At 37.2% G+C, this 23,271-nt stretch overlaps 1 protein-coding gene across 2 annotated transcripts in view; it reads right to left on the reverse strand.

Moving 5' to 3' along the window:
* Positions 1-1,032: 1,032 nt before the first annotated feature.
* Positions 1,033-23,271, reverse strand: part of NUP155 (nucleoporin 155) — a 50,933-nt gene continuing 28,694 nt past the window's right edge. The window contains exons 20-35 of one of the 2 annotated variants that reach the window (XR_013998492.1): positions 19,046-19,161; positions 16,994-17,091; positions 14,041-14,171; positions 12,929-13,120; positions 12,151-12,289; positions 11,311-11,446; positions 10,532-10,685; positions 10,221-10,325; positions 9,520-9,674; positions 7,985-8,109; positions 6,975-7,088; positions 6,141-6,261; positions 5,639-5,749; positions 3,175-3,311; positions 1,841-1,947; positions 1,033-1,235 (exon numbers count right to left, since the gene is read on the reverse strand). Coding sequence is in view for 1 of the 2 variants with exons in the window: in XM_081133023.1 (XP_080989149.1) it covers positions 1,097-1,235; positions 1,841-1,947; positions 3,175-3,311; positions 5,639-5,749; positions 6,141-6,261; positions 6,975-7,088; positions 7,985-8,114; positions 9,520-9,674; positions 10,221-10,325; positions 10,532-10,685; positions 11,311-11,446; positions 12,151-12,289; positions 12,929-13,120; positions 14,041-14,171; positions 16,994-17,091; positions 19,046-19,161 (2,085 nt within the window). In the remaining variant the exon portion in view is untranslated. Of the gene's footprint in view, positions 1,236-1,840; positions 1,948-3,174; positions 3,312-5,638; positions 5,750-6,140; positions 6,262-6,974; positions 7,089-7,984; positions 8,115-9,519; positions 9,675-10,220; positions 10,326-10,531; positions 10,686-11,310; positions 11,447-12,150; positions 12,290-12,928; positions 13,121-14,040; positions 14,172-16,993; positions 17,092-19,045; positions 19,162-23,271 lie in introns of both variants that reach the window. The other variant, XM_081133023.1, reaches the window with a different exon arrangement.

Below are 23,271 nucleotides of genomic sequence, written 5' to 3' on the forward strand. Positions count from 1 at the left end.
CTCTTGGTGGCAGTACAGTGAGAGGAAGGGTATCCACGTTCTCAACTTTCATTAGTCCCCATTCTCTCCTCCCTCGTCGTTGCCATGACTTTGGGGCACTTGGTTTAGATATTCCCATTTTCTTAAACTCTAAAAACTACATAACTGACATCTTTGCTGTACATATTGTGTGTATTGGGTAAAACTCGTGGGTTGTGGTTATTGATGGGGGAGGGGAGGAGGAATCACATAGGGAGCACGATCCACAAACTAGTTGTACCCTGAATCCTGTGTTTCTCAAACTTGACGTTTACCAGCATGCCCTGAAGGCATGTTAAATACAGAGTGCTGGGCCTCACCCTGAATTATGGATTCAGTAGGCTGGAAATGGGCTGGACAATCAGAATTTCTAACGAATTCCTAGGCGATGATGATGTGGCTGGTTTGGTGCACATTTTGAGAACCATTTCTCTAATGAAATCAGTAGTCACAAGGCCAAAGAACTAGGTAGACACTAGGAAAAACAGTATCTCCCTGTAAAGGTTTTCAAGAAACATTAGTTACAAGTTTATCACCTGCTCAAAAACAAGCAGGTATATATTAATCTTCAAGGGTGGTAACTGACAAAATTAGTAGTTGGAGGGATTTCTTTCCAAGGATACACCCAAAACCTCAACAGCTTTAAAAAAGAGACAGTGTTTGCTTGCCTACTTAAAGGTTGTTGTAGAATCCAGTATTATGGAAATGACCTTCTCAGCTAGCCTATTAAATTTTGCTATCAACTTCTTTGGACTAAATTAAAAAGAAATATTGTGAATTCAAAATTTCTGCCTGCAGTAAAATTTAAAATAAGAGTTTCTAAATATTTCTTACCCTGTGTTAATAAGAGCATAAAAAATTTTGCCTCAATTGTTTTTTAACCTGATTATAAAACAAAGTATTAGTAAAAAAGAATTCATCTGCTAAATGTGTTGTATGTAGATACTAGCCACCTGTTAAAAACACATTTCTATAAAAATTGTTCTTAATTTCTTAGATTTAGAGCACTTGATATCTGGACCCAGCTGAGATTTTATTTTACAGATCAAAATGCGCAGATAAAAATACATTACAATAGTTAATGAAGCCGTTCTAATTTAGCCTGAAGAGACTTAAAATTCCCTGTGATGGCTTGTACTGCTATTGAAGGGCTCATAGACTGTAGCTCAACCAGATAACCGCAAATAGCATCCAAGCAGAGATTCGTAAATCTCCTCCTGCAAAGGAAAGGACACCAGGTCAACTGTCTGTACATTTACCAACCTTTCTTCCTATGGGACTTGTTTCCAACTTCTGCTAACCTTACTTATACTCCCCCAGAAGAGCAAGGATCCTGTGATTTAAGTAAATGGCAAACAAATGAAAAGGGAGAAAGAAACTCGGGGCAGGTGGACTACCACACAACCAGTTTCCTTTTAAAGATTATTATAATGAAGCAGAAAAAGATGATCCCTTTAATATTCAATTATTTACGATCTTTTGCCCTTTTCAAACAAATATACCTTAAAATGGCCAATAATATCACAAAGTCATAAACTCTCCTTGCTCACTAATTCAAAGCAGGAGTTTAGAAGTAATTCATAAATTATGTTCTTTCACTGGTAGAATTCAGGACAAGGGTTGAAAAATGGAAAAAACTCTAACCTTTCATACATGCCGATTAACATCATTCAAATAGTTACTGTTAACACAAGAGCCTAAATCTCCTATACTTCTTTATAATCACAATATCTTTCCCCAATCTCTCTAAATTTCTTACCCAGGTATTTATTAGAAGTATTTAAAAGCTTTCACTATAATGCAATATCTAATTCATAGTTACCTCTCACAGTTTAAAACTTGGCAAGGATTCTCAACATATTTTGTCAATAGTACATGTAAACAATCCAAAAGGTGCAGTGGCTTCTTCATTCTGTTCCAGAATGGATCCTATAAAGAAAATATACATTGTGAGTTATAAGGCAAACTATGTCAACTGACTGTTCAACTATTTATGTTAGTTAAAACAGTCATCAGAGTGAAAATTTACTGATATTAACATAAGTATTTAATATTATCTGGTTACTAAACTATATATCTGGTTATGATTATATATTTGAACAATATTTAAAACTGCACTGTGATGTTATTTACGAGGAATATTGGACGTATCAGTCTATTCTGTAGAGCATGTAAACTTCCTATTTAGGACCAGAGATAAGAGAAAAAATCCATCTCTTCCTATCATCTGTGACATCACTTTTACTTTGAACCTATGCACACTTAGTCTGATATTGTAAATAAAAACTAAGTAGTCAGAGGATCTTTATTCTAGTTCTGGCTTCACCTGTTACTAGCCATGTGAGGCACTCTCTCTCCCTCTCTCTCTGAAAAGCAATGGAAAAAGTATCCTCAGGTGAGGATTAACACACCAAAAAAAAAAAAAGAACAGCCAACACAACCATAGCCGCCTGGTATGAATGCCCTGTCTTGAACCATAAATATATAAGTCATATAAAAGTTGCACCTAATTTGGTCACATCACATAATAAGGTTGCATCTGATTGGTTAATTCTTGGTACCAGAAGTCCTTATATACAAGTAGGGCACCTGATTTTTAAAAAAAGTCACTTCGGAGTGAAAAGGGTAGGTAATTACGATTATTATTATTTTTTGTAAATCAATACAAAAACACCTATTATTTTTTGTCAGATTGACAAAAAATATTTTTTTTCAGTGTGCTGCAGAATTTTAGAAATTAGTTTTGTGTGCCATGAGATAAAAAAGGCTGAAAATCGCTGGTCTAATAAGGTTCAATATGGTGAGAAAGATCTTTAAGCACCGATATTTTAGATGAGGTTATAGTTAATAGTTATTTTGTTCTGTTAGTTTACATTATGATCCTTAATGTAATACGTTTAGCCTATTCCAAGAGTAAAGCATATATTATGGTAATATTAAAGGGTAATATTTTATTTTATCATGATATACAGCAAAGCCACTCTCATTGGTTTTAAAAGTCTGAATTACAATAACTTCTGATACCAAGCCAATGAAGCAAATTTCTGATGTATTAGATGAGAGACTTATATACATGCAATCAGAATATGCCACTCCTTACCTAGAAAAAGTAATTAACTAAATAAGTAATTTTATTTTATTTAATATTTCCCTTACCCGTGACTTGAACAAGTGGTCATAGACTTCCAGCAGTCTAGGTAATGGCACTCCAATCTCATTCATTGTCTGTATTACAAAACCCACATCCCAGTTCAAAGTGCAAACCTGCTGCTCTAAGAACTGCACAATAAAATCTGGGGAGGAAAAAAGATCAGAAATTAGGATGGTTAACTTTCCCCCCAGCTGTATTGAGATATAACTGACATATAACAATGTGCAGGTTAAGGTGTACAATGAGATGATTTGATATATATATACTATAAAATGTTTACTACAATAAAGCTAGTTAACATGTCCTTCACCTCACATAATTACTATTTTTTGTTGTACGATTGTTAACTCTTGATATTAAAAAGTAGGCCTTATTCATAAAAGTTTATAAGGGGAAATCCTTTTAAAAATTTTTTCAAAAAAATTTTATAAAGAAAAATAAGAGCCCGGCCGGGCGTGGCTCAGTGGTTAAGCATCGACCTAGGATCCGGGCGATCAGGGTTCTATTCCCGGTCAGGGCACACGCCTGGGTTGCGGGCTGCAGCCAATCAATGACTCTGTCATCATTGATGTTTCTATCTCTCTCTCTCCCTCTCCTTTCCTCTCTCTGAAATCAATAAAGATATATTTAAAAAAAAAGAAAAGAAAAAGAAGATACATGCCAGAGTAAGCAAGTCTATAGAGATGAAAAATAGATTAGTGGTTGTGTAGGGCTGAAGGAGTGGGGAGTTACTGGGGCTGAAGGAGTGGGGAGTTACTGCTACATGGTTTCTCTTCTGGGTAATGGAAATGACCTAAATTTAATTGTGGTGATGGTTAAAAAACTCTGAATATGCTAAAATCATTGAATTATATATACACTTTAAACCTATTAGGAAAAATCTACATTTTAGGGAATTTGGAAAGTACAGGAAGATACAAGAAAACAGAGACCACGCACAACCCCACTAATGGAGAGAACCCACTGATAATATTTAATATTAATACTCTGTCCTCAATTTAACAGCTTTTCAGAAAAGGCTATTGCATCCGGACTTTAGAAATATTAAATATGTTTTTAAAATGCACCTCCCCCAGACTCACAAGTTATTTATTTTGATCATTTTAATGTGCTGACCCACTTTCACTTTTTCTTGTCATATCATAAATAAGATCCCAACAGTGACATTCAAATTCATGTTCATGACACCTGAAATCTGAGGCTGACCAATGTGAGTATCCATGGGTAAGAAGAATCACTGAAAAGGCTGCTGCTGAGCCTGCATCTCCCCTAGAATTTACCATGCAGAGATTCTGGGTAGGAATAAATATTCTAAACACTCGAATCTTGTTCTAGTTTGAAGTCCCCTGGAACCTGTTTGCCACTGAGGGACTGAAAAACAAAGGAAGACCTCTTCTACCCTAAACTTTATGAGCCCCAAATTAAAAATCCAAGTCAAAGCAGAAATACCCTCAAAAGTAAGTGTGTAGCCCTAGCCAGTTTTGCTCAGTGCTTAGAGCCCCGCCGCCCCAATTGGGGCATGTGCAGGAGGCAGCTAATCGGTATGTCTCTCTCACATTGATGTTTCTCTCTCTCACACACTGATGTTTCTCTCTCCCTCTCTCCCCCCCCCCTCTCTCCCCCTCCATCTCCCCCCTCTGAAAAGCAATAGAAAAAATATCCTTGGGTGAGGATTAAAAAAAAAAAAAGGAATTGTGTAGAATGTGGGCTTTTTAGCATTAAATTTTTCAAATTTCATATACTTATAGCAGGTAGTACTGTACTTACAAGAAATAAGGGTATGATTATAATGGTTTTATTCTTACCATGTCTGGGGACTAAATACTAAATCAGAAATGGTCTGCAAACAAGTTTGTAAAAAATTTAGTAGTATGTTGTGAGCATTCTCATGTTTCTCAATATTTTTCAAATACACAGAGTGGTTAACATTCTACTTTATAAATGTACTTGTTGATTCTATTGTTCTACAACTGAAGAAAACATGACAGGTTGACAAATGACCCCTAATAAGTTACAGTCGCCTACATAACGATTAGAGTTAGCATATTGCATTTTTAAGAGAACCACACACTGTTTTAAAGAAAAATATGCCCTCAGTATAACAAGAGGAGTTAAATCAATCACAAATTAGCCATTCACAAAAACACAGCCACTTTTCCTTTGTTTTTACACATCAGTACAGGGTTACCAACAATATTATCCCTATGGTCTGTTGTCAGCACTATCCCCAGGTAGATATATACACTTGGAAGGCCAGTCAAAGAAAGTTCTATGCCAAACTACTCAACAAATTCTGTTATTCTCTGGAGGTCTTTCTTTTTGGAGATGTAGAATTAAACTGCTCAACTAAATAGCAACAAAGAAGCGATTTCACTCTAAAGATAATTATTTTTCCACATCAATGAAGAAAACCATAAAAAAAAAAAAAAACACCTAAAATCCACCACAGCACCTGAGGTTACTGCTTACCCAAAGGAAAGAAGCGAGGTGTGCCCGCATACATTTTGCCAAGGAGGACAATCTTCAGACTAAGGGCATGCATTCTGTCTGAAGAGCTCAGTGTCACACTATCATTCAGTTCTGTAAGACAGAGACATATCCTTAAAACCCAGATTATTTTTAATGGGAAGTGTTTAAATTGCTATTTTATTGTTTTAAGAAATAAAGAGTCCCAGAACTGCTATTCACATTAATATAATGAGCAGATTCTGTTTCTGTTAGATTCTGATATACTCTTATCTTACCAGGGCAGTGGCTAGGAGATTCTGAGGTGAGAGTCTCAGTCTCCCTTAGTCAGCAGCACAAACCTGAAAATGATGCTGTCTGAGAGGAGCACCCTCCACCACGTCCAGGTTCCCTCCACATCCCCTCTACTTAGGCACATCCAGTTCTCACGAGCTACTAGCCGTCCGTGACCCTTTACCAAGTCACTAATAATGTATGTGCAGCACACCCGCAGGTGAACACGTACCTTTCTCTACGATATCCTGCCAAAGTGTCTGCACCAGGATGGGGTCTGAGTAACCGGCACAATGAATTACTGCAAGTTTACACTCGGCGAGTTTAAATGGGTCAGCGAATTCCCCATAAAGCTGCAGGAGAAAACGCAAGCATCATGAGTCTAACCCGAGGTCGGAGCCCAGAAATTAATAGTGAAACACTAGCTGAAAGTTAAAAACAGCCAAAGGTTTTACCTGAAGTTCCTAAAATATGATAGAAAACTGATGTGTAACTGGTCATAACTCTGAAGTAAAATGGTGAATGATAAATACATTCAAAAAGGTTTCAGTATGTGCATTTTTTCCTGGGCTGGAAGATGTCATAATGACTTGCAGAATTAAGTGTTTAAAAAACTTAAACACTTAAGTTTAAACACAGGGTTTGAAGACTCGTGGAAATACTGACAGATCTCGGGGTGCTTAAGGACACTGACACCATGTCCAATAATTGAGGAAAGAACTGCTCAGAAGGTCTAGAGAGGCTTGGAGAGTTCGGCAAAGATGTCACTTTCTCAAAACAAGAAGCAAGGCAATAAAATGCCTGGCACGAGACTTAACCATGCCTCACATGGTGCTGACAGATTCTTGACAGTTACTGGCCTGGAAAGAGAACTCGGCTCTTTCCCAGTCCAGTACCGCTGCAGTGATTTGCCAGCCCAGTGACATGCTGCCGAGGATGGCTTATCATACTTGGTGGAGGTAGGTTAATCTTCCCCATGAAACAAAAAATAAACCACAGAACAGGAATTTGTGGATATCAGGTGACTGCTTTACTGCTACAGGAATTTCTCTTGCTTTTTTATTACCTTAGTTATGTCCATTAGTTCAGAATCCAGCTGAGAAATGGCATCCTGTACAGAAGAATGATGGGAATACTGCCTTTGTAGTGTCTCTTGTATCTGGAGTTGGATCCTAGCAACCTAGTTTGAACAGATAAAAGGAAGTATTGATTTCATTATGAAAAATCAACAGCTACTCCAAGAAATGACTCCTAGTATCTGACTTTAAGTGTTAAAATTAATGTATTAATAAAGACTTCTATCATAATAGACTATTAGCTCTTCATTACATGAAAGATTTCACTGGAAATGTCCTGTGGTGGAGTCTTTACTGCCCACCCATACCTGCTCTCCTCCCATGACGGTAGCCAGACGAAGGGCTAGACTTTCCAGCCTCCTTTGCAGGGAGGTATGGCCATAAGACTAAGTTCTCTGCAAAGGACGTGAGTGAAAGTAAAACATGTCACGTCAGAGCTGAGGTTTTAAGAGTGAATGTGCTTCTTCAATTCTTTTCTCCCTCCTTGCCTCTGACTAAAGAAAAGATAAGGCCACGGGTAATAGGAGAGAATAGAACTTGGGTCGCTAATTCAACCAAGTGGAAGAAAGCTACCTGTCAATCAAACACCCACTCTGAATTTCTGTGACTGAGAAATAGGCTTCTGTAGTGGGACCATTATACATTTGGGGTATCTTAGTTAAGGAAGTTTAGCCTACTCCATATATCTGCTTTTTAGCTTCCGGAATAAATGGTGAATGTGGTATAATCTGCTTTGTGTTGGAATAGCTGGGGAAAAACTTTTAGAAGTGCCACAGAGAAAAGTTTTAAATTTCAGCACTATCCTATGATCCAAATGTTGTATCATTAAATCTTTTACAATTTTTATCTAAATATGAAACTAAATGACAAGTAAAGGCAGAAGAGACTAGAATTAATAACACTGACTGCTACAGACCTGTCATCTACTAGGGGAGGAAGGGAAAGCAGAATATGTGACTCCGCTCAGTGCGGACAAGGCTGGAGTAGCTGCCTCACTTGCCTCCATTTTTTCCTCCAGTTCATGAAGGAATTCACCGTCCGCAGCTGTTGAGCAAATGGCAGTGGAACTTTTGGCACTAAGAATGGCTCGCGCAATGTACTCTAGTCGCTGCTGAAGTGAAATTTCTGTGCTGGGGGAAAACACTTTTTATTTACATGAATTCTTAAGGTTCCAAGATACAAAACACATCAGTTATGATGCACTGTTTTAGACCAAATGACATCAAAAGCCATCTGACACTTGGAAAGGTTATTAGAGGATTTCTAATAAGAGAGCTCCACAATGTAAGGCAACAAATAAATACTTATGTGTGTGTCCAAAAAAGTAACTTCCATTTTAAAACTTTAGTTCAGGATGTTAAAACTTGAGATTCTTCTAAAATTAAAGTAAGAATACCCTTTATGCCCTGGCCGGGTTGTCCAGTTGGTTGGAGCATTGTCCCGTACACCAAAAGGTGGCGGGATTTGATTCCCATTCAGGGCACATACCGAGGTTGGGGGTTTGATCCCGGGTTGGGGCGTGTTTGGGAGCCAACCGATTGATGTCTGTCTGTCTGTCTCCCCCTTTTCCCCTCTCTAAAATCAAACATATCCTCCAGTGAGGGTAGAAAATATATATCCTTTATCGCTCCTCATATTCTTCACTTCTTTGCCTTAACGTGGCCAATACTACGTTTAATCTCCTACAGGGCAACTGGAGTGACCACTTAAAAACAAAACCAGATGTCTCATGCTTTTTTATTTTTTTTTTAAGAAGAGAGGGGGAGAGAGAGATAGAAACATCAACAATGAGAGAGTCATTGCTCGGCTGCCTCCTGCACGCCCCCGACTGGGGATCAAGCCCGCAACCGGGGCATGTGCCACATGCTTTCTTAAAACCCTCCAACAGCCTTCACTTACTCCTCCGGCCTCATCTCCTTCCCCTTGCTCCCTTGTTCACTGTCTCCCCCCATTGGCTTTCTTTTCTGTATCCCTTCCTTGAATATTAACTCTTCTCCTGTTAAAACAATTATTTTTTGTTTCAAAATATTCAGAAATTCTCTAATTACACCTATTACACATTTATTTCACACACACACTAATTTTATTATTTTGATATAAAAATCTAATTAGAAATTCCAGTGCTTTTTAAAACAGGATTCTTAATAATCCTCTAAGACCTTTTCAAGAATTTAACCCAATGACAGAGTAGAGAAAATTAGTCTGGAATTGGTAAAATAATTAATGCCTTTAAGAAGTAGTTTTTGTCCTTTTAATTAAGAATAATAATTAACTTGTTAGTAGGAAGGATTTAAAGACATACTTTAGAGAAAAGGATCTAGGAGACAGTTTGAATAGAAAGGGTCTTAGGTATTCTTTTAGAATTCCTACACATTATTAAAAACAAACAAAACTGTAAACTTTACAAAACCCAAATAAAAGCATAAAAATTCTATATATGTATAACCTGAATGAAGTTTTCTTTAAATTCTGGAATGTGAATGTCACTAGATAGAGCTGGGTTTCAACCATTCTTCAGTGAAAAGACTCCCCTACCTATGCATGTCAGCCAACTTCGACAGGACACGGGCAGCATTGCTGAAATTTCTGTTCTTCTCATAGTACCTCCAGAGCAAATCCATGTAACGAACTTTGTTTTGATCAACTTTGGCCATTCGGGCTAGATGTGGCTCCAGAAATGGGGAAGTGATCTGGAAATTGTACAGTTACCCACAAACATTTTCTTACTACCCACTTGCTCTTTATGCAGTAAATACATTTTAGGATAACTACAGGTGTACCTTATTTTATGAATATATAAGCAAAATTATAATAGGTAAAACAGGGCAATTTTTCTCTTTATAAATGATTTTTGTTTTATCACAGTTGATGAAAGAGTTTCTATGATAGTTGTATTAGGCTGATAAAAATAATTCACTATGATCCAATTACAAATCTTTTAATAAACCCTGAGAACAAAGCTACTGAGTCTAGATTCTGAGCCCAAAGGCATCCCTGAAATGATCAAATACCACAAATTCATTTTATAGACTAAGAAACATGGACTTAGAGGTACTGAGAAGACATGTGAAGTCATAGTGACTTAACGGTAGAGTTAAAGTTCAGGTCTCCTAATTCACAGTCCAGTGATTTCCATCCTACAAGAAAATTACAGCAATGGTCTACTTTACCCACTAGGAAAAGATGTTACCTTACTCAGAAATTAATAATATTGGAAGAAAAAACTCATGTTTTACCTGTAGCAGTTTATCTGCAAGGTCAGCTTGTATTAGCCAATTATAAAGAGCAATACTAAAGAGCTCATCCTTGGATCGTTGACACAATCTAAGCATCTGTTCAAACTAAAATAAAGAAAGCAGGAAAATTAGCACGGATCAAGGCTCTGTTGCTGGATACCATGAATCTTGGGCCTTGTTAACCCCTGGGAAGAAATCAAGAATCCTTAAATGTTCTAAGAGCTACTACCTTTCTCAAGATGGTTATGCTACCACCACCACAGAAGTGCTAAACACATGTTTTCAGAATGAAAATGTGCTGTGTCCCTTACATGATGTCCGGCTTCTTCATTACTCAGCATATTGGGATCAGACGACAGCACAGGAGGCCCGGGCTTTTTGGGAACACTGGGAGACTGTGGAGCAGCCTTACTTTGATTTACCAGTTCCTGAAGTGTATCTGTAATACACTTGTAACTGTTTAATCTGAAAAAGAATGGAAAAGGAGCAATCGCATTAATTAGACAGTAACTGATTTATCTCATCTAATTTTAAATACACACGAATTTAAAAACTATTTTGGAGAATTATGTATATATATTTTGTATTCAAAAATAACAAATCATATACTTTTTAAAGGTTTGAGAAGCATATGATTGAATATAAAAGGGTAAAATCATAAAAATGAATGTATTAACAAAAACCATGTCTTAGGTAGATTATATGTTTCCTTTATGGACATACATTTTTTTCTTTTAATAGTCTACTAACTTGTGAACATTTAAAAACCATCCTTTAAAATAAATTACTTCACCCAGAACTAAAAATGGGGGTGGAGAAGCCAGTTTTGTTTTCAAGTAAGTTATCTCATTTAAAATGGACATTAATAAAGTCTCAGAATAAAACATTTATAAGTTCTTAGAAATCTTTACCAGACTAAAATTGTAACCCTAGGAAAGGAATTATAATTCTGATTCAGGCTTTTGATAAAACAAGTTGTGTTAAAGTGAAAGCATAATTGAATTTTATAAGGGTTGTATTTGAAATATTATTTCCCTAATACTATCAATCAAACTTTACACAAAAAGTCTGCTCAGGTAATAAAACTCACCTTTCCTGGAAAGCCTGAAGGCCCATGAGGTCTTCTTCTGGTTCTCCATGTTTATAGAAATGCAGTCCAAGACCCTGAAGATCTTTCTTCTCGGCAGCAGTGAGCGAAAGCTCCACCACACCCTCATAGAAACGCACTAACAGGGAAGAACAGGAAGGACTCAGGCTTGTTTCAGCTGGATGCGCTTTTTCTTAGCTGCCTTAGAAAAATACTGATGAAGATCGTTCTGTTTCTATTGTATGTTAGTCCTGCTGGTGACAATATCATCTTAAAATATTCCTGAAGAATCTACCAAAGAACAAGGTCCTAACATGCCTAGAAGGCAGCTATTAAGTACATTTTCTTCACTGGAAATGTTTGTATTTAAAATAACAAACCAGAGTTTCAGTTCCTTGTTGAAAAAAATCCCAGGATTCAAAACAATACCTTTGTAACAGTTACTACTTTTATATTACGTGAGATTTAAGTTTAAAGTAAATTTTAAAGAGAGTAGGCAGGTAATATTTTAAGACTTAATCAAAAACTTTTAAGCATCTTAAAATTAAATGTAACCCAGAAAGCAGTCTCACACAGATAGTAGTTTAACTGGACAAGGCCCGAAGCATCAATGTTAGAAAGTTACAAGATATAAAAAGAGCATGATAGCTTTTGCAGGGGCCAGTGCAGTCACCACAAACTAAGACACAAGGAGTGGATTTCTGACATCATATATTTGGGCCAATGAAGCTGAAGGAAGATTTTCCTCTGGGAAGAGGCTCTTCACCGCTAACTCGTTTCAGTCACGTGGTCATCTCTCCCCTCAGTTAAGTAAGAAATTAGGAGGAACATCTTGTTTCTCACCTTGTCTATACTGAGCACAAACATTAGGAAGGTCAACTTGATTGCTGATTTTCTGATACTCCTTTAATGATTCCCTTAACATTCTTTCTTTTTCCATCTTATTTTGAACTTGCCGGGAATGCTGGAGGAGCTCATTTGCCTGAAGTAGAAATGACAAGAACTTAAAAAAAGATATAATGTCAAGCACACAGATGATGCTGTCAACACAAGTTTTAGTCTATGTCTAAATTTACATCTGGATAATTATAATCAGTAATAAAAACAACTCTACAAACTTACTTCTTCTTAATTTTAGGCAGAAAAGTTTTGACCAAAATATCCTAGCTATTCTTAATTCCTCTCACAAATATGTTAAGCAAGATAGCTTTTCTCTGGTAAATCTCTTGCCTAGTCAATACATTATTGGTCAGCAGGCAGTCCACGTGGTACTGATTTTTTAAGTTATTTCCACCTGTAGGAAAGGATCAATAAAAATTGCCCAGTTAACTCTGATTCATTACAGACTTATTTTAGGTTTTAGAGATTTTCCTTAATTTCTATGGAGAGGCATATTTAACCATCTTCTCTAAGAAAAACTTAAATTATGTGGATTTTAAGAAACCATGTAATCCAACCCCTTTCTTACACAGATGAGGATTGAGGCCAGGAGAGGTTAAGAAACCTATCAAAGCCATATATTAAGTAAAAGATGGTTCCTGATCCCAATTCTAGCCTGCTGTTCATCACACCATAAACCTCTTCTTTAAGAAACACTGGGATAGGTAACCAAGCTTCATACCTTAGAACAGACCGCATCGTCGGTGCTGTACAGAAGTGGGCAGATGTCCTGCAGGTGTAAGCTAATGCCATCAACAGCAGCATTATCTCTGATATAGCAGTTGATAAGAGAAGCAATTAATGCCCCGGTCAGTTCTTTGTCCCGGATGACCAGATCTTTAAAGGTGGTGATTTTCAACTGCTCTTGAAATTCCTAAGAGTATAAAAAATAATCCTTTCTTCTATCAAATACATAGGAATATCTTATTTCCACACAGAATAAAATTTAGTAATTTAACCAAAACATGAACCGGGGGGGGGGGGGAACATCAATCAGTTGTCTCCCACACACATCCCAACCGGGGATTGAACTTGAAACCTAAGTATGTGCCCCAACCAGGAGTCAAACCCGCAACCTTTTGGTGTATGGGGCGATGCTCCAGCCAACTGAGCCATACCTGGCCAGAGCTAAAAATTCTTTTTATCTCCCAATAAAACTTATTCTACCTGGTATGGAAAAGTTTTCATAAAAATTTTAGCTTAAGGGTTTTTGTGGGGGTTTTTAAAGTATATGTATGTGCTTAAAAGAAATAAAACCACCAACCAAACAATTCTTTAGACTTTACTGAAAAGAAATAGGGGAATATACCTTTTAACTTTGAAAATTGTACTTAATAAAAACAACACATTCAGGCAGTGATGAGCAACGGGTAATGGAAGTCTGATGGAGAGTTTCACAATGGCAGGGTTAGATTTACCATGTGAATGCAGCAATCACCTTAGCATCACTGAAAGTGGGACAACCAAACCTTGTGTCACCTAATATAAATACGGTTTGATCAGATTCCCAAAGGGATCTGTAGCCTAAATAAAGGTTACAATCCACCGTTTTAAAAAAGTATTTTTGGTAACGTAAGATTTCATCCACATACCACTCTAAAGTTCCCATATGCTATAAAAATTTGTGGCTCTGAAAAAGTGACTCCCTCAGTCTTTAGTGCAATCTTCCTAAAACATGCTAACTTTATCATAACCTAAATACTTCCCAAATAATCCCCTCCCAAACCACAGTGTAAGAAAACAAATGGAGTGCAGGATTAGCACTATGGTCTTAATGGAGCCAAAATATCCTACCTTCTGAAGTTCACCTACAATGACTGTGAACTGATGTTCACACAGAAGCTTCCATAACGCCAGAGCCTGGTATGATTTCCGGACCAACTGCTGGATTGCCTGAAGTGAAATCTTTTCACTCACTTGAGCCTCTAATTACAAAATACAATGAAGTTTTATGAAACCACATAGGTTAAGTTGTTTGATTTCAAGTAAAAATACTTTAGCTCAAATAAAAACAACTGTTAAGGTGAAGTCCTTATTGTCCTCCATCCCCATCACAGGCAACCATGAGCAGGAGTTGTTGATTTCCTGTTTCTATCCTCACTATTATATACATGTGCATTTATTTGTGTGTACACATAAACAAAAACATTGCTGTTTTTAAATAATTTATGCCATTGCTTTTTCCATCCGTTACAGTTTTGCAGATTAGCCATACTGATAAATATAAACCTAGCACATTTATTTTAATTGCTGAGTGTGCCATCAAGTAAGTATACTACAATTAGCTCCACTGTCCACCTGATGGACATTTATATCTTTTCCAGTTTTCCTAAAACAATAGCAATAAATATCCTTTAAAATGGTCTCCTGGCCCTGGCCAGTGTGGCTCAGTTGGTTGGGCATCGTCCTGGGTACTGAGGAGTTGAGTTGCTGGTCAGGGCACAAGCCCAGGTTGCAGGCTTGATCCCTAGTGGGGGGCATGCAGGAGGCAGCTGATGGATATGTTGCTCTCACATCGATGTTTCTCTCCCCCCCTCCCTTCCTCCCTCTCTAAAAATCAATAAAAAAATCTTCAGAAATAAAAAAGACAGCTTTTGCCCAGCCGGGCGTGGCTCAGCGGCTGAGCATCGACCTAGGATCCAGGTGATCAGGGTTCGATTCCCGGTCAGGGCACATCCCCGGGTTGCAGGCTCGATCAATGACTTTCTCATCATTGATGTTTCTCTCTCTCTCTCTCCCTCTCCTTTCCTCTCTCTGAAATCAATAAAGATATACTTAAAATAATAATAAAATTAAATTAAAAAGACAGCTTTTTATTTTTTCTTAAAGAGGAAATAGAATTAAAAAAGGAAAAAATATTAGAGTGTAAAGTAGGTAGAGTTATTTCCTAAAATTTTGTTTCAGTTGTGTGTCTTTGCTTTAAAACAGATGGATCATAATGTAAAATGTATTTTTTATTGTGAGAAAGAAGTCTGATAGACTGTTCCATGATGTATACCTAGAAGTGAAACTGTTAGCTCTGAGCATATAGGCATCCTCAGCTTTTACTAGACATGACCAAATAGCTCTACAAAGCAGTCATTTCAGTAAACACTGCCAGCAATATGAATGCTCCTAATGGTATAAATCCTTACCACTAATGCTTGTATTGCCAGGCTTAAGGCCTTACTGAAGTACTGAAAACAGGATTTACAAAACAGTGAACAGAAAACAAGGGCCAGCAGGAAGGGAAGAAAGTACCTTGGGACAAAAGTCAATGGCCGAGTCTTAATTAGCAAAGTTCTATCAGCCAGGGTGATTGGCCCAAACAATAGAAGACATGAGAACTTAAAAAAATTGAATTGCAGGCAAAACTGAAGCAATAATTAATTATTATTCCAATTTATATCTGGAGTAATTGATGATTATGAGAACTTTTTAATTTCCCTATTTTTTCTCTAGTTATTACAAAAACGCAACCAAAATCTTGGTTCACATTTCTTTTAATCCTTACTTGAGGACATGCTTATTGATTTTAGAGAGAGGGGAATGGGTGGGGGGTGAGAGGAGGGGGAGAGAGAGAGAAACATTGATGTGAGAGAGAAATGTCCATCAGTTGCCTTCCCATAAGTGATGACTGGGAAATGAACTCACAACCTAGGTATGTGCCCCGACCAGAAATTGAACCTGCAACCTTTCAGTGTATTGGGCGACACTCCAACCAACTGAGCCATACCGGCCAGGGCTTGATTCATATTTTTAACTATAAAAAAGTGTTAGTAATTATTAGTAAAATGCAAATCAAATCACAACAATGCCATTTCATACCCATCAGGATGGGTATTATTTAAAAAATTGAAAAAGTAACTGGTGTGATGTAGAGAAACTGGAACCCTTCATGCACTGCCAGTGGAAATGTAAAATGGTGCAGTTGCTATGGAAAAGAATGTGAGTTCCTCAAAAAATTAAAAAACAGAATTACCATATGATCCAGTAATTCCACTTCTGAGTATAACAAAAGAACTGAAAGCAGGGACTCAAGCTTATATTTGTATACCATGCTCACAACATGGATTGTTCACAGTACTCAAAAGGTAAAACCAATCCTAGTGTCCACTGGGATGAATGGATAAACAAAATGTGGTGTTTATACAATGGAATACTATTCAGTTTTCATAAGGGAAGAAATTCTGGCATGTGCTACCACAGGAGTAAACTTTGAAGACATCATGCTAAGTGAAATAAGCCAATCACAAGGAGATGAATACTGTACGATTCCACTTACAGGAGGTGCCCGGAGTAGTAAGATTCAGAGACAGGGAGAAAGAATGGTGACTATCAGGGCCTTGGGAGTGGGAAGCGGGGAGTTACTGTTTCACGGGGAGTTTCTGTTTGGGAGGATGAGAAAGTTCTACGGAAGAGAGTGATGTCTGCACAGCATGCATGTGCGAAATGCCACTAAACTGTACACCTTAAAGCACTTAAAACGGTTAAGTGTATGTTATGTAGATCTCACAATTTACAAACTCATTTAAGAAGGGTGTGTATCATGTTTTCTGGAGGAAGGGAAAAAATTTGTGGGCCAAAAGCTATGAAAATACACGACATCCATACTGTCTCACTTTTCCCAATCACACTGATGACATTTTAATAAAATATTTGTTACCATAAACTGGACCTTAGTGAGAGATGCACATTATTTTCCACTCACTAATAAAACTGTTTAGCAGAGGCACGTACGTTTACGTGATCAGAAGTAGTAACTTACCATGAAACTTCCTCTGCAGCTCCTGTTGCATTTGCTGGGTGTTTCCATTTTCAGGACGCATGAATCCCATCAGCCTCTGCTGCACTTTGGCTGTAGTACTAAAACAGAAACTCCAGAATGTGTAGTTGTGTCTTGCACAGCATTGAGATATAATTCATACACCATACAATAAAACAATTTAAAGTGTACAATTAATAGGGCTGCACAATTTTCACCACAATCTAATTTTAGAAACCCCCCTATTAGCAGCCAATCCCCATTTCTCCAGTTCTCCCACCTCTACCCTAAGCAACCATTCATTTTACTTTCTGTTTCTATAAATTTGCCTTTCCTGAATATTTCATATAAATGAACTGGAATATGTTGTAAATATTGTTCCTCTGTAGATAGTGAAATAGCACTGGCAAATCAATGGTATTTTAAACTGGAAGCATTTTAATTTCTTGGATGCTTAAAGTTTTACTGAGCAGATGTATAATAATACCTTCTTTTTATTGAACACCTGCTTTTTGCCTGCACCACTGATTTAATTTAACACAATTCTCTAGGTAAGTATTATTAAGAATACCATTTTACACATGAGAAAACTTTAGGACAAAAGTAAAAAGCAAAGAATCTGCTGTAAGGAAACACTGGCCACTGAGGGAAATGAACAAGTAGGATCATTTGGTGCAGAATTTGATATCTGAGCTCTGAATGTAGCCTTATGAATAAAAAGAAAAAAGAAAAAAAAAGGAATAAAAAGAAAAGACTGATGAACTTTCAGGAAAAGTTTCTATTTGGTAACCGATGCTCAGTGAAATACAGATTAAGATTTTTAACTTGGAAAGCTTTTGACTAAAGCTATAATAGCTACATTGTAGGAGAAATCAAGTAAGTGATTATGTCAATGTTGTTAGAAAAATATAATTTTTAGGGTAAAAACAATACAAATATACCAAAAAAGAATTGAGTAAATATCCTATAGTCTTAAATTTGAACCAAAACAGTACAACTCACAGATTTTGTTTTATTAAAAAATAAAAACAAAACAACATACAGCTCGACCAGGGGCAATGAATAACCCTAGCTATAGGCTCCAGTACCCTTTCTACCAAAAGAAACCAGGGGTCCCTGCAGAAATGGCTGATTTCAGGTCTAGGGCAGGAATTGTACTAAATGAGCCTGGAAGGTCTTATCATACTAGAAAGCCAAGAAGCTATCAAAGACTATTGTCAAAATGATTCAAGAACAATCTGAAGAGGCAAAATATGGAACAATTTTGCAACCTGCAACAGACTGAAATATTAAAACCATAGGCTGATAATGTCACTAAATAAAAACCTCAACTGACAGCAGTGGCCAAGACGGAGTAAGCCTGCTGCGGCCTCTCATGGACTATAGCTGGGCACCTTGGACAATACAAAGAGCAACTACTGTGTAAGGCAGATCCATAGAGACAGACAGGTTAGTGGTTGACAGAGACAAGGGGAAGGGGAATGGAGGAGTGCTATGGACTAGGTGTTTGTGTCCCACCAAATTCCGAAGCTGAAGCCCCCCTAATCCCCAAAGTAATGGTATTTGGAGGTGGGGCCTTTGGGAGTTAAATAGCTTTAGATGAGATCATGAAAATGGAGTCGCCATGATGAGATTAGAGCCCCTATTAAGAAGATACCAGAGAGCTTCCTCTCTCATTTTTTCTCTGCCATCCAAGGACACAACAAGAAGGCAGCTGTCTATAAACCCCAGGAAGTGGGTGCTCGCCAGAACCTGAACATGATGGCATCCCAATCAGACTTCTAGCCCAGAGTTGTGAGAAATAAACGTTTCCTATTTAAGCCAGCTTATGGTGTTTTTGTTACTCCAGCCTGAACTAAGAGTGTCCACTAATGGGTACAGGGTTTCTTTCTGGCACGATGAAAACATTCTGGAATTAGTGGTATGTGATGACTGCATAACCTTGTGAACACACTAAAAACCAATGACCTGTATGTTTTAGAAGGATGAACTTCATCATACGTGAACTGTACCTCAGGAGAAAAAAATGAGTAAATAAACCCCATTTATTCTTACTTCGGATTGCCCAGTGGCCCTCCTGCAAACTGGGAGTTCCTGTCTAGGAACTCTTGCAAACCTTTCAGTTCCAGTAGCACTGACTCCAGCATTGGGGAGGGAACACTACTTTCAATCTGTAAAAGGAAGAATTTTCAAAAGCTGAAAAACAGTGAAAAGATGTATATATGCAAAAACGTATACAGTATATCTATAACAATGTAAACTTTAATTTTGAACTACCATAAACAGTAAAGTTATTTCATGTATCAGTTCACACTTGGTGATGGGTCTAAAGGGCTAGATACCACATCCCTCCCCTCCTCCTCTGGTTTGACTTAGATATAATGTACAGACAGTAAAATACTCAAATCTTAAGTTTTATCTTGTTGCCCTTTTACATTTTAATACAGTCACAGCCAGGCCACAATATAAAATAGTTCCAACACTTAGGCAAGTTCCCTAATGCCCCATTAATCATCCCCTGGCCAGTTAACTACTTTTCTTTCTTTTATCACTAGAGATTAGTTTAGCCTGTTCTCGAACTTGATATAAATGAAATATATGCTAATAAGTAAATACATGCTTATTCTTTAAAACATGAACTTAAAAAGAGTATCAGAGTTGGAAGATATATGGTATCTTTTCCTTTTAAAAAGTTTCTTTCTTTTTAAATTTAACTTATACCTGCTTATTTTTTATTGACTTTATCTTTATTGTTGAGACCATTACAGATGTTCCCCCTTTTAACCCCATTGATCCCCTCCACCCCACATCCATCCCACCCCCAGGCCCTCCCTGATTAATCTCTCCCCACCCACACACCCTCTTCCCGCCTTCCCTCCAAGATCCCTCAGTTTGTTCCAAGCTTCTATGTCTCTGGATCCACTTTGTTCATCAGTTTATTTTATTTATTATATTCCACATATAAGTGAGATCATTTGGTACTTGTCCTTCTCTGACTGGCTCATTTCACTTAGCATAATACTCTCTAGTTCCCTCCATGCTGTGCCAAAGGCCAAAAGGTCCTTCTTCACAGCCATGTAGTACTCCATGGTGTAAATGTGCCACAGCTTTTTTATCCACTCATCTATTGATGGGCACTTGGGCTGTTTCCAAATCTTAGCTATTGTGAATTGCGCTGCTATGAACATAGGGGTGCATAAGTTCTTTGCGAATGGTGTCTGGGGTTCCTTAGGACATATTCCTAAAAGTGGGATCACTGGGTCAAATGGCAGCTCTATTTTTAATCTTTTGAGGAACCTCCATACTGCTTTCCATAGTGGCTGCACCAGTCTGCATTCCCACCAGCAGTGTACTAGGTTGCCCTTTCTCCACAACCTCGCCAGCACTTGTAGTTCATTGACTTGTTGATGGAGCCATTCTGACAGGTGTGAAGTGATACCTCATTGTGGTTTTAATTTGTATCTCTCTGAAGATTAGCGACATTGAGCATTTTTTCATGTTTCTTGGCCATCTGTATGTCCTCTTTGGAGAAGTGTCTATTTCAGTCCATAGCCAATTTTTTAATTGGGTCATTTGTCTTCCTTTTGTTAAGTTGTATGAGTTCCTTATATATTTTGGATGTTAACCCCTTATCAGATGTGTCATTGGCAAATATGTTGTCCCATACAGTGGCTCCCATTTCGTTTTGTTGATGGTTTCTCTTGCTGTGCAGAAGCGTTTTATTTTGATGCAGTCCCATTTGTTTATTTTCTCCTTAGTTTCTCTTGCCCTAGGAGATGTATCAGCAAACATATTGCTATGAGAGATGTCTGAGATTTTACTGCCTATGCTTTCCTCTAGGATTTTTATGGTTTCATGCCTTACATTTAAGTCTTTTATCCATTTTGAATTTACTTTTGTGTATGGTGTAAGCTGGTGGTCTAGTTTCATTTTTTTGCATGTATCTGTCAAATTTTTCCAACACCATTTATTGAAAAGCCTGTCTTTACTCCATTGTATGTTCTTGCCTCCTTTGTCAGGTATTAATTGACCATAGTGGCATGGGTCAATTTCTGAGTTCTTTGTTCTGTTCCACTGATCAATATGTCTGTTCCTGTGCCAGTACCAGGCTGTTTTGATTACAGTGGCTTTGTAGTATAACTTGATATCTGGCATTGTAATCCCTCCAACTTTGTTTTTCTTTCTCAGGATCGCTGTGGCTAATTCGGGGTGTTTTTTGGTTTCATATAAATTTTTGAAGTGTTTTTTCTAGATCTGTGAAATATGCTGTTGGTATTTCAATAGGGATTGCATTGAATTTATAGATTGCTTTGGGTAATATGGACATTTTAATGATGTTAATTTTTCCAATCCATGAACCTGGTACATTTTCCCATTTGTTTATATTTTCCTCCATTTCTTTTTTCAGTGTCCTGTAGTTTTCTGAGTAAAGGTCTTTTACATCTTTGGTTAACTTTATTCCTAGATATCTTATTTTTTAGTTGCTATGGTAAATGGGATTTTTTTTTTTAATTTCTGTTTCTGAGAGTTCATTATTGGTGTATTAAAATGCCATTGATTTCTGGGTGTTAATTTTGTATCCTGCTACCTTGCTGAATTCATTTATTAAATCTAGTACTTTTTTGGTGGCGTCTTTAGGATTCTCTATGTACAGTATCATGTCATCTGCAAATAATGAGTTTTGTTTCTTCCTTTCCAATTTGGATGCCTTTTATGGTTTCTTCTTGTCTAACTGCTGCGGCTAGGACTCCCAGTACTATGTTGAATTAGAGTGGTGAAAGTGGACAACCCTGTCTTGTTCCTGTTCTTAGAGGAAATGCTTTTAGTTTCTCCCCATTGAATATGATGTTGGCTATAGGTTTGTCATATATGACCTTTATCATGTTGAGGTATGATCCCTCTATTCCCACTTTCCTGAGAGTTTTTTCAAAAATGGGTGTTGGATTTTATCGAATGCTTTTTCTGCATCTATTGATACGATCATATGATTTTTGTCTTTCAGTTTGTTTATGTGATGTATCACGTTTATTGATTTGAGAATACTGTACCAGCCTCACATCCCTGGAATAAATCCCACTTGGTCATGGTGTATGATCTTTTTAATATATTGCTGGATCCGATTTGCTAATATTTTGTTGAGGATTTTAGCATCTATGTTCATCAGGGATATTGGCCTGTAATTCTCTTTCTTTGTAGTGTCTTTATCTGGTTTTGGCATCAGGCTAATGCTGGCCTCATAAAAACAGTTTGGAAGTGTTCCTTCCTCTTGGGTTTTTTGAAAGAGTTTGAGGAAGATAGGTGTTAATTATTCTTTGAATGTTTGGTAAAATTCCCCTGTGAAGCCATCCGGGCAAGGGCTTTTGTGTGCTTGGAGCCCTTTGATTACTGCTTCAACTTCATCAGCAGTTATTGGCCTATTTAGACTTTCTGACTCTTCCTGATTGAGTTTTGAAAGGTTTTATTTTTCTAGGAATTCATCCATTTCATCCAGGTTGTCCAGCTTGGTGACATATAGTTGTTCATAGTATTTTCTTACAATCCTTTGCATTTTTGTTGGGTTAGTTGTTATTTCACCTCTTTTGTCTCTGATTTTGTTTATTTGGGTACTCTCTGTTTCTTGATGAGTCTGGCTAAAGGTTCATCAATCTTGTTTATCTTTCCCAAGAACCAGCTCTTGGTTTCATTGATCTTTTGTATTGCTTTTTTAGTCTCTATGTCATTTATTTCTGCTCTAATCTTTATCATTTCTTTCCTTCTACTTTGCGCTTTTCTTGTTCCCTTTCTAAGTTTTTAAGTTGTAGGGTTAAAGAGTCTATTAGAAGTTTTTCTTGTTCTTTGAGGTAGGCTTGCAATGCTATAAACTTCCCTCTGAGGACTGCTTTCATTGTGTCCCATCGATTTGGAATTGTTGTGTGTTCATTTTCATTTGTTTCCAGGAAGTTTTTTCTTTCTTTCTTGATCTCTTTGGTGACCCATTCATTGTTTAAAAACATGCTTTTTAGTCTCCATGCGTTTAAATGTCTTTTAGTGTTTTTATTGTAGTTGATTTCTAGTTTCATGCCATCGTTATCTGAGAAGATGCTTGATATGATTTCAAACTTCTTTAACTTATAGAGATTTGTTTTGTGTCCTAACATGTGGTCTATCTTTGAGAATGTCCTGTGTGCACTTGAGAAGAATGTATATTCTGCAGCTTTGGGGTTGAATGTTCTGTAAATGTAGATTAAATCCATCTGATCTAGCATGTCATTTAGGGTCACTGTTTCCTTGTTGATTTTTTT

This window comes from Miniopterus schreibersii, assembly GCF_964146895.1.
Source record: "Miniopterus schreibersii genome assembly, chromosome: 3".
Lineage (NCBI taxonomy): Eukaryota > Metazoa > Chordata > Mammalia > Chiroptera > Miniopteridae > Miniopterus > Miniopterus schreibersii.